At 37.0% G+C, this 10901-nt stretch overlaps 1 protein-coding gene across 1 annotated transcript; it reads right to left on the minus strand.

Moving 5' to 3' along the window:
- Positions 1–911: 911 nt before the first annotated feature.
- LOC143847526 (DTW domain-containing protein) lies at positions 912–10618 on the minus strand. Its single transcript, XM_077356395.1, has 9 exons — positions 10199–10618; positions 9001–9141; positions 8003–8095; positions 7762–7888; positions 3665–3774; positions 3381–3461; positions 1679–1761; positions 1318–1586; positions 912–1238 (listed from the first exon to the last, which is right to left on the minus strand). Exons 1-8 carry the CDS (start codon positions 10484–10486, stop codon positions 1373–1375), a joined length of 1137 nt encoding a protein of 378 aa, XP_077212510.1. The 5' UTR covers positions 10487–10618; the 3' UTR covers positions 912–1238; positions 1318–1372.
- Between the last annotated feature and the right edge of the window lie 283 nt (positions 10619–10901).

The following is a 10901-nucleotide window of genomic DNA, read 5'->3' on the forward strand; positions in this document are numbered from 1 at the left end:
AATCAACGGTCCTGATCATCAGACACATGTGGGATGTGTTTGCAAACTAGATCAATGGAGGGGGAATTGAAAATGGGACCAATCCAACACCCTTTTTCTCCAATCGAAATCAGACCTGTATCACTCTATTTCAAATCAATTTCCCCCATGTTTGGCCACCAGGGAAAAAATATTCCATAGAATATTTGTGGAGCCAGTTGTGAGAGAAAGGCAGGAAAGGGAGAATTCTAAATGGATATTAATTTTTCACTAGTTTTTTTGGGATTTTTATGCTTTATCCACTCAATTCTCTCCTTTCTCCCTTCTCTACACCCCACAAATATTCCTTGGAATAAATTTTCATGGTTGCCAAACATGGCCTGAATGATGATCCGATCAAGGTGTTACCAATAACATGCTACTACTGGGGTTGTGGTCATCGATCAGTTCACCATATCTGATCCTGATTCTTTCATTTTTCTAATTCCTTCAGGATCAAGATGAATAAGTCTTTGAGAGTGAGAATCATGTTGACAGCATGCATGTGGGCCATCAATGAAGCTTTTGACGTGGGTGTCAAAATCAAATCTCTCCCTCGAATACTTAAACCAGGAAACATAGACGTATTAGATATAATTTTGAGTTATAGTATGAAATTAGATTATTAGAGTTTGAAAAGACATAAAAAATTAAAAATCTTGGTTATTTACGTGCATGTCTGGGTGTAGTCGAGATAGAAAGAATGAAAGGGCCTTGAGGTACTGTAAAACCTTCTTCTATTTATAGCTTCGATGATTTTTTTCTGCTTGATATCTCAAAGAGCCATTGAATATATGGTTAAAATGGTTAATTTTTTGCCAGGACAATCCAAGGTGGAGCCCACCATGTGGACGGTTCATATCAATCAAGGTGGGCCCGATATACATGATATATAAGTAAGAAGCATAGCAATTTGATGCCTCCAGGAATCATGGATATGATTTCATCTCAACCATCCTAACATCTGTCATCTGAAATGACTGGAGAAATTTGATATTCACTCACATAAACACCTCCAGTGTGAATTCACTGATCAGTTTCCATCCAATTCATGAATTGGGCAGCACAAGCGACTAAATCCCAAAAAAATGCAACTCCCAAACAAGCCCTGAACCAGTTGATATTAGATAAATCAGCTTGATATTCATTCCGACTCTAAATTTACCAATTCTGTATTGGATCGATCATGCAAGTCACGTAAAGAGTTCGAGTTCTGGCTCCTGTCAATGGATCAAAATCTCCGTTTTATTAACCAGAATACATACTAATTACACAAAGATGAATGGAACCAGAAGTTACCTGGACTCTCGTAGAATACATGATAGAATTATCCAAGGAAACAATATCGAGTGTTTTAGATGTTATTGTGCCTCTCCCTGCGTGTGATAGACCGGCCCATTCGCAGGCGTCGAGCGGTAAGTGCGTCTAGCAAAACATCCAGTGCATTCTCCACTGCTTCAGCCTGTTTATCCAATCCATACGAACTGAATTCGGGGAGAAGGTGCAGTTCTGAGAGAAGACCCATGGCAGCTGCTGATGTACAGGTACGATCCCATGACGGTTGGGGCCTGCTCATAGAACATAACTACTTTCATAAAAGAACAACAGATAGAACCAGATAAAGGTAGAATAATATAGGGAATACCGGTAAATGTCTCACCGGAGTTTATGCATCGTAGAAACACCAGGCACGGAGAGAGAAATACAAGGGAGGTCTTCTCCCCACAATAAGTTTGCATGCTCCTGCAGGCAAACCAAACTTTGGTCTGTCAGTAAGTTTGTAACACGAGAATGTAGACCCTTGAATGGAAGGTTAATGCATTTCAGCTTTATTTACTTTCTTATAGGGAGAAAGGCACGTAGTCCTTTTGGTAGAAGCAAATGGCCCCCGCCCCCATGAGATGATAAGAGATGCCATGTTCTAGAATTGGTTCCAATGACTTACTCCCTTGGGTTTGATGGGCCATAATTTCAGATGTGATCAGTGTATGTTACACGCTTATTTACTGATATTATGTATTGAAGTATAAATGATCAAATAAGACCAACTCTAACAGCTTAAGCTTTTGGAGTAATTGGTTGTTTCGTACGGCATATATCATAGATATTGCCTCACAGCACGTTCTGGGTTCAAAACCCAACAACGCCTTGATATTAAAAATCCATGTGTACAGCCAACTCAAACAAGAGGGGCCACACGTGAGGAGGAGAGTTGAAGTATAAATGATTAAATAAGACCAACTCTTACAGTATAAGCTTCTGGAGTAATTAGTTGTTTCACAATATGTTAATAAATGTTTATACCAGTGTTTAAAAACTCCTTGACTCGGCAAGGAACTCACCCGAGTCGACTCCTTTTTACCTCGGCCACATTCCGCGTTTCACCACATCCGCGTTCCGCGTCAAATCCGCTTTTTTAAACACTGGTTTATACATTACTGATTAGTAGTTAACAGCTATGCAAATAGATAAAGAAGCGTCAACAGAGAGGGTAAAGGTGTGAAATTTGATTATAGTGGGTGCACATTTTAGGAACATTACGTACAAAACAAGTGGTAGGCATTTCAAGGAAAAATCATATGAAAAGGATAGCAAGAGTGAGTGCAATTTAAGTTGACTATTTCATATTGTTGTGAAATATTTACCCAAGAATAGTGATAGAAATTAACCCACATCCCCTTTCAGCAATAAGAATCTGGACATGGAAGATCCAAAAATATTCACTATTGCATATTGTAGAATAGAACGAAAAATATGTCAAATATTTATGTCCAATGGAATAGAATGAAAAACATGTGAAATATTTACCCAGGACTGGTGATAGAGATTAAACAACTTTCCCTTTAACAATAAGCATTTGGACATGGACGATCCAAAAATAAGTTGACTATTTCATTTTTATTTTTTTTGAATGGTACTATTTCATATTCTATCTTTCCAATATGATGGCTGCTTTATCATCAATTCCAGGGCCATACTTATGCTGAGACAAAGTTCACCACTGGGAGACATGTAGCTTCAATACCCCAAAAAAAAAAAAAAAAAAGCAGAGACGCTCCAAGTTCTTACTAAAGTAGTCAATTGCAAAAGTAGTTTTTAATCATATTATAGAAGTGCAGTTGTAATTATGTACCTTCTGTGGAGTAGTTAAAGATAAAAGTTTTTAATGCCTTTCTTTTTATAACTGTTAACTAAGGGCACCTTGTAATAGTTTTGCCAGTAGAGATTTCCACACTCTAATTGTTTAGAGAGCAGCTGTGAGTGTTTGATGAGCAATACACTACAATAATCTTGTAAGGGCAACAATTTCTGAGAGAATGCATCTTGATGTCCAAAAACAGCAACTGAAACTTGGAAGTTACCTTCAAACGCCTAAACATTGCAGCTGAATTGCTCCAAGTACCATCGATCAGAATAAAGTTCAGAGCGTTATCTCCACATGTCTGTGTAGTAGAAACAATATGAAAGTTAAACCCTATCAAATTGAAAGGAGAATGCATTAATTTTAATTTATGAAATGGCATGCAAAAACACATGCATAAATGCAGAAAGATACATTGGTTTATACTTTATATAAACATATCTACCTTGAAAAACGTAAGAGTCTCAACCATGAAGGAGAGCTCAAAATGAGTATAGGACTTACCACTGGCGACTGGCCTTCTAAACTTGTCAATGACTCATGAAAACAGATATCCTGAACTGACTTGGCAGATGCATTCTTATTAGGATAAAGGCACCAAACCATGCTTTTTCCTGAAATACCTTAGAAATCAAATTACATTGACATGTCCAGAAAGGCAAGCTAATAGTTAAATTCGGTAAAATCCAATCATATTATAAATGGCACAAACTAATGACCAATTTTACAATAATTACATTTAAAATGTATCAACCCCAAAATAAAATGCACCAAAAAATTCAATGTGAAAAGCACATGAGAGTGAACGAAAAACAAGCTGAGTAGAAGAGAAAAAAATGATGGCACAAAAACATGAAACGAATATGATGAATCCTTCACTAAAAAGGGATGTTAGATGTATGAGCAAAACCGTTAATGTAGCTGCTAAGAAAAAAAGAAACAATAAATGACCTATTTCTATTGATTTATAAAGTTTCGAGATGGCAATGACTAAGGATTAAGTACCAAAGCAAAAGGTAGTGACATTAGGAGTGATAGAGCTTCTAGATAGCATCCAAGCCACTTAAGGAAACCACAATTGGAGGGGTTGATGCTAGACTAAAATCACCCATAAAAAGGGCTTTCTTTGATAGTGGAACACCAAATGATCGAATTAATAGGAAAGGTTAAAACAGGATCGTGCAGCTAGGTCTGATATGCTAAATATGCTGCTGGTTCCCTTGTTAATGCTGTCAAGAGTATTACTATTTGACCTTTACAGTGCGGAACTGCTATCTTGCTATTGTATATTGACCAAATGTTTTACAGATGGTGTTACATCTCATTATACAAAAGGAAATTTAGGTAAGCTATGCCATTAAGATTTTCTCAGAAATCATGAAGGTATGGCCCTTGTAATCTTCTCCCAATGTGTGCCTGGAGAGGAAATCTATTCTCTGGAGCTGCACACAATCAAAAAGGAATTGGGTTGGCAAAATATCATGGAATCACAGACATTTGGATGGAATCCAACTCTAAATTTGCCATTGACATCATCAATGGCTGCTCTAATTCCCCCTAAGATAAACATGACTTCTATCTAGTAGAAGAAGGAGATTAAGTAGTTGAAGAGTGACAGATATCAACCACTCTGCCCCCATCTCTACCTTTATCAGCTCATGGCATTTCATAGACATCATCTTCATCAAGTGAATGACCACAAAATATGAGGGGCATATAAGAAATCTATAAGAACTGAAAATATTAATAATCTAATACTTTTTTGTCTCTTTGTCGATTGTGAACCAATAGCGTCTGAAGATGCCATGCAAGACAAAAAATGGGACGAAGCTATGGACAAAGAAATCAAGGCAATTGATGCATGGTTGTTGACAACTCTACGAAAAGGGTGAAACCCATTGGAGTGAAATGGGTGTACAAAATAAAGAAGAATGCAAAAGGTGAAGTTGAGATACAAAGCCAGTTTGGTGGCTAAAGAATACAACCAATGGACCGAGATCGACTGTGATGGGGTATTTGCTCGCTTTGCTTGTTTGAAAACTATAAGATTGATTATTACTTTAGGGACTCAAATAAATGGAATTTTTTTCAAATGGATGTGAAATATGTTTTTTTTTTCAATGGTATTCTTGAAGAAGTTTATGTGGAGCAACCACTGGATTATGTCAGGTTTAAAATTGAAGAAGGTTTTATATGGTTCAAGAAAATGGTTTTATCGAATGCCCATTTGAGCATACTCTTCTTACCAATATAAATAAAACTGGAGATATGCTGGTTGTTTGCTTTTATGTGGATGATTTCACATCCACAGGAAATAACACAAATATGTTCAAGGAATTCCAAAAAACAATAATTCGTGAAATTGAAATGATGGGCATTGGGCTTATAGCATACTTTCTAGGCATAGGAGTCAAGTAAGTTGATGAAGGAATCTTTATCTCTCAAGAAGTATGCTAAAGAAGTAATCAAGAAATTCAAGATGGATAGTTGCAAGGCAGTAAGCATGCCCATCGATTGTGGAATCAAGTTGTCAAAGTATGATGAAGGAAACACAGCAAATCCTACTCTATCCAAAAGCCTGGTCGGAAGTCTATTTGAAATGCACAAGACCGGATATTCTCTACAGAATTGGACTAGTGAGTAGATAGATGGAAGAACCAAAATCCTCGCACTTGAGATAGCCAAGAGAATCCTTCGATGCATAAAAGGTAGATATACTCACGGTTTATTTATAGAAAAAAATAAGAACAACACCTTTACGTTGTTGAAGACGTCACCCTTTCAACATGTGATGAGTGTGGAAAGAGTGAATAGAAGATATGTATTCCAAATCATGTGACATCGAGTATCGAAAGAGTGAACCATGAGTATATACAAGAGATTTTCCCATCATGTGAACTCCAACTGCAAGAGACATATTCCCCATCAGGTTGACATATACTCGCAAATCCTGCCTTTTATGTAGATTCACATACACTCAATAAAGGGGATCCTGACTCTCCTTTCCTCCCCAAAAACGTGATTCTTATTTCTACTCTCTTTCTTCCTCCAATTTGAGTGAGAATGTTTACTCACTTCACATCTCAACAGGTTATATTCCCATATTGTTCAAACTACCAAGAAATTCATGGTGGCATGCACTTTGACATACCATATGTCTAAAATCCTTCGAATTGCCCACCATGCCCCTCACGGCTCCAAGATTGTTTTATTGCCCACACTTTATACATAAATGATGCAAAGGAACTTGAAACGGATGGAAGTTTGAAAGTTAAATTCCTCTATGATGGTGCTTTTAAGCACCCCAGTATGTAATATTGATATTAGGACCTCAGACCTTGATTGCCTATCAAAAAAGAACACAATATTCTCCGTATTACTCCTGACTTTGATCTCCTTTGGTTGATGCATGCGTCGTCATACTTGAATAACAACATAAGTGATGTCCACCTAGATAAAGTAAAAATCAACAAGAAGACTCCAGTAGCTGGTATGGTTCAGAAGGCCCCTTGCTATTCCATCACTTGCTCATTTGAGCAGAGGCATTCATTGGCTTACAGAATTCATTCTATTCATTTCAGCACTCCACCTCTATCAGTTTGGGATTCGCATGAGGATTTAATCCCTTCAAGAACAGAATTTGGACATAGTGGCTGAGATATTCGAACCTTTCCTATTCCTATAGACTTAAAGAGGCTGCTTTTTCTTTTGAGGGGCAAGTTTGTGTTGAACCCGAGACTTTGTGGCCACAAGACAAAGAACCTTCCAACTGGGATAGGGGCTCAAGCTCTTCAATAGGCTGATATCTGCCCGTAAATTAGAAATGGAATTGTGCAAAAGTCCATGCCACGGACGAGTTCAGTGATTCTCAGATGAGATTTCAGTAAACTCGATGAGTAAGCATGTTGAAACTGCACTACTGCTTCTTTTGAGATCCCTACTGATGAAAGATTTTAATTACTACAGCTCTTATGTGTTCAATTATCCATCAAAAAGGGCTCAGATCTTTAGGATAAGATAAAATGAAATAAGAGCGAGATTTATTACAACTCACCCTGTTCAGTTCTCACTATGTAACAAGGACAGAACCTTTCAAGGTTTTTTCGGCCATTTTGGCGACAATCAAAATAGACACATTGCATCACATGGCTGGGCACTACGATACCTTCTTTCATAGTTTTCTTTACCAGGATTTACTTATTTCTGTTGTTTTTTTCCAATTCTACAGATATATCTGTATTTAAAGTCTCTTTATGTCACAGCGTCCAACCCCACATATCCATATCCCAATTAAATACGTTAATAGAAACCATTGCTCTCATGGAATTGAAACAGAATGCCTTGCCCTGAAACCTTTGGCTTGGACATGACCAAATTAACCTAGATCCAGAAAAAAAAATGTCTTGGCCAAATTACTTTAATTCTTCACATGAGTATGACAATTCTTAAATAGACCACAAAGCTAATAGTCATTGATTTGATATTACTAAAGAACAAACTTCTATCTGACGAACAATATTATGAAGCCCTTTTTGCCATTCTCATGAATTCATGCATTCCATTTGTGAAAGATAAAAACTATAACTAAGATTCATCTAAACCTGCAAGCTTGAATGCATTCCACATGATTTCTTCATGTTCACGAATTCCATAAAGGCACAAAGATGCAGCTTGAATTCCAAAAGTTTGCCACAACAACTTTCCGGTATTATTTTGCCGCAGAAAATCCTGTGGTGAAGAGAATGTCAATTGAACAAATGTTTGAAAAATGTCTCATCGAAAGGAAAGAACAAAAGTTGGTGTTACTTGAGACTTCTGTGCAATGGGTAGAAACACTTGTACCTTTGGATGCATATACAACCAAAATCGTATCCCATGCCATAAAGAGCAGGATACCAGTTTGGAACACATGCAATCTTCCGAAGCAAGCCAGCACTGCAAATGAAGAAAAAAAAAGTTCAAAATGCAATGAGATTTCACTGTTGGAGATAATCACAAGATGGAAAAAGTAAGAACTAAAGTAATTGTAACCAAATATTATCAAATATTTGCTTATTAGGAGCATATAGCTTGAACGTCGGACTTCACGACAACAAGTTGACCTTGACAAAAATGTATTAGTTGTTTATGGGTCTCTTTGGATACCCACAAAATCTGTCCTTATTTGCAAATACGATTATTTGGACTAGAGATTTTGCAAACGGGACATTGGGGACTCTTTGGAAGCCATTAACCAGAGAGATCCTATATTTGGATTAAAACTTGCAGAAGCTCATAACTTGCAATCATTTAAAAAGAAAAAAGCCCATACCTTGCAAAATGAACCCATGAACAAGTTAATATTTAACTTGTTTAAAAACTGCCTTTGCAAACTTACCAGTTGCTTTAGTTTATTTTCTTTATTTTAAGCATGTGTGTTGGTATATGGACAGATTACTCATTTCCCTTTTATTTAACTTATGGATGGCACTTGTGTACTTCTTGAAGTATGATATGAATAAATACCAAAGGAGAAAAGTCCAGAGGTTGGTATGGTTACTCTTTCCAAACCTCATGAATTTTCACTCTCCTCTTATCTCATAGTTTGTGCTCTTTTCTCCCTGGCTTCCCATCTCAAGTCCCCTTCTTTTATCAGGAACAAGTTAGTTGCTACATTGTATACTTGCTACATCATATATCATAATGCCATCAACCATGGTTGCCTTACATAAGAAACCCTAAAGGAGTAAACATAAAGAAATTCATAAAAGAAAAAGAACTCAAGTAACAAAACATAAAGCAAACAATCTGGAAACCCCAAAAAGAGCTGTTATAATATTTTCATAATAGTACAAGAATACCTTCTGGCAAAGGTATCCTCTACTCCCAAGCAAACGACATGCTATTTGCCGAGCAGCAAAGAATTGCAGCTTCTTTTCAGAATCAGTTAGAGCTTGGTATTTTGCTCTGTGTTTTTTATCCTCTTGAACTTTAAGATTACCCTGCAAAAGCATGTGCAAGAAAAATAAGATATCCAGACAACCAAGGATCCTACACCAGATAAATCGTCAATCGAGAGAACGAGATAACAGCAAATTTATACAGATTGAACAGTCAAGGTTCCTATATTAACTCAGAAATAAAAAAGTACTTGATATAAATAACAATTGGATCTGAATCTCATCACTTCATATTCAACAAGTACAGAAATCTTCAACAGGCTACAATCTAAACAGGCACTATGAGGCTACCATTAAGGATTATTCGAAGTTCTCATCTAATCTTCTTCCATTTCTCCTTATCAAGGGTTTACTGTAACAATAAGTTTAGGAATTAATAAATGGTAATTCACTTCCCATCAGATACAGATGGTAAAAGAGCTTCTAGACACCAAACTTTAAAAACCTATATTGTCCTTAGCCTAACGCATGTATTTCCAAGATTTCTCACCAAATCCATCCAAAGATTCATCATCAAAACCTTATTCAATTCCAATCATGCTTGTGATGCCAACATTAATGCAGTTTACTGGGACCAATCATGTATCCCTAAAAACTCTAGAGGAGGTGTTAGATCCGACCAATCATGTATCCCTTCACACTAAATAAATATTGCTTGTTTCCTATCTAAAGGGGTTGCTATTTTTTTTCCCTTCATGTATCTTGATTGGTTAGATGTGAGTTTTTATGTCCTCCTCTTGTAACTATTTTTTCTTATCAATAAAATTTAAGGTGCCGCCCAGGGTTCCAAGATAAATACCGGGTTAAAAAAAAATCATTCAACTCTATAACTGATAAACCTAGCCATTTCACAACAACATCTAACACCAACCAACGATTTCAGGATGCGAAAAAAAGGTAAGAATTCGATAAAGCCGATAAACCATCCAACCTCTAGAGAGCAGAAGCGATTCACTTTTTTTTGAATTCATGAACAAACCAATACAGTAAACACCCTCTAAGCTCTTGGTGGAAAATCAACATCAAATGCAGTAAATGCCATTATAATACAGAAGGAATAATTTAGCAAAAGAAAAGAGGAAATGTATTAGGGTTTTACCTGGAGCTTCCCACCAAGGCCTCCAAAGCTCATTTGGGCATCCATGTCTCTCTCCAGGAGCTTCAAATCTTCGATAACGTCAACGACCATGGTGGGTATTTGAGAGGAAGTGCCCCAACCCTGCCATTCTCTTAAACTAATGGCATCACCTCGTAAATCTGCTTTGGGAGAAGAAGAACTTCTCGAAGACCCACGACCGATTTTAGGCTGTGAATCCATTTTCCATTGATTGAATATTGTGGGAGGAGAAGGACATCTCAAGTTGTAGACTCGAGCTGTGGCGAGCATGTTGGTGTGAACTTTCCCAAGGTTGCGTCATTTGTGATGAACCCAGGATTGTAATCGGAACCGTTGATTTGGTGGTGGAAAGTACAGAAAGTCGGAAACATACTATAACCTGATAATAACCATTGGATCAATCTAACATTTGCTCCCATTTTTTTCTTGTTTTTTTTGGTATATATAGGAGTACATAGTTTGGATTGCAAGAGAAACATTTCTGATGGAAAAAAAGTTTCTTGGGAAAATATTTTCTCTGGACGATTTAGAGATAAATGATTAATTTAGATTGATTATGTTTGGTTGCCGGAATTTTTTTTAATTCTTGGTACTTCTGTGGAATTTCCGCAGGAAACCCACGTTTGGTTGGTGGGCCCAAAACAATCCCTGGAACCAAAATAGCCCTGCACGAAACCCCAGGAAG

This window comes from Tasmannia lanceolata, unplaced genomic scaffold, assembly GCF_043159265.1.
Source record: "Tasmannia lanceolata isolate RefF3 unplaced genomic scaffold, GAP_Taslan_0.1 ptg000015l, whole genome shotgun sequence".
NCBI lineage: Eukaryota > Viridiplantae > Streptophyta > Magnoliopsida > Canellales > Winteraceae > Tasmannia > Tasmannia lanceolata.

Bases quoted from the DNA above. Each gene is read 5' to 3' on its own strand.
- LOC143847526 (XM_077356395.1), bottom strand. From the start codon at position 10,486: ATGCTCGCCACAGCTCGAGTCTACAACTTGAGATGTCCTTCTCCTCCC. The intron at 8,096-9,000 runs GTATTCTTGTAC...CTTCATTTGCAG, and splicing joins GAGGATACCTTTGCCAGAAG to TGCTGGCTTGCTTCGGAAGA. The intron at 1,587-1,678 runs GTGAGACATTTA...TTCTATGAGCAG, and splicing joins TCTACGATGCATAAACTCCG to GCCCCAACCGTCATGGGATC.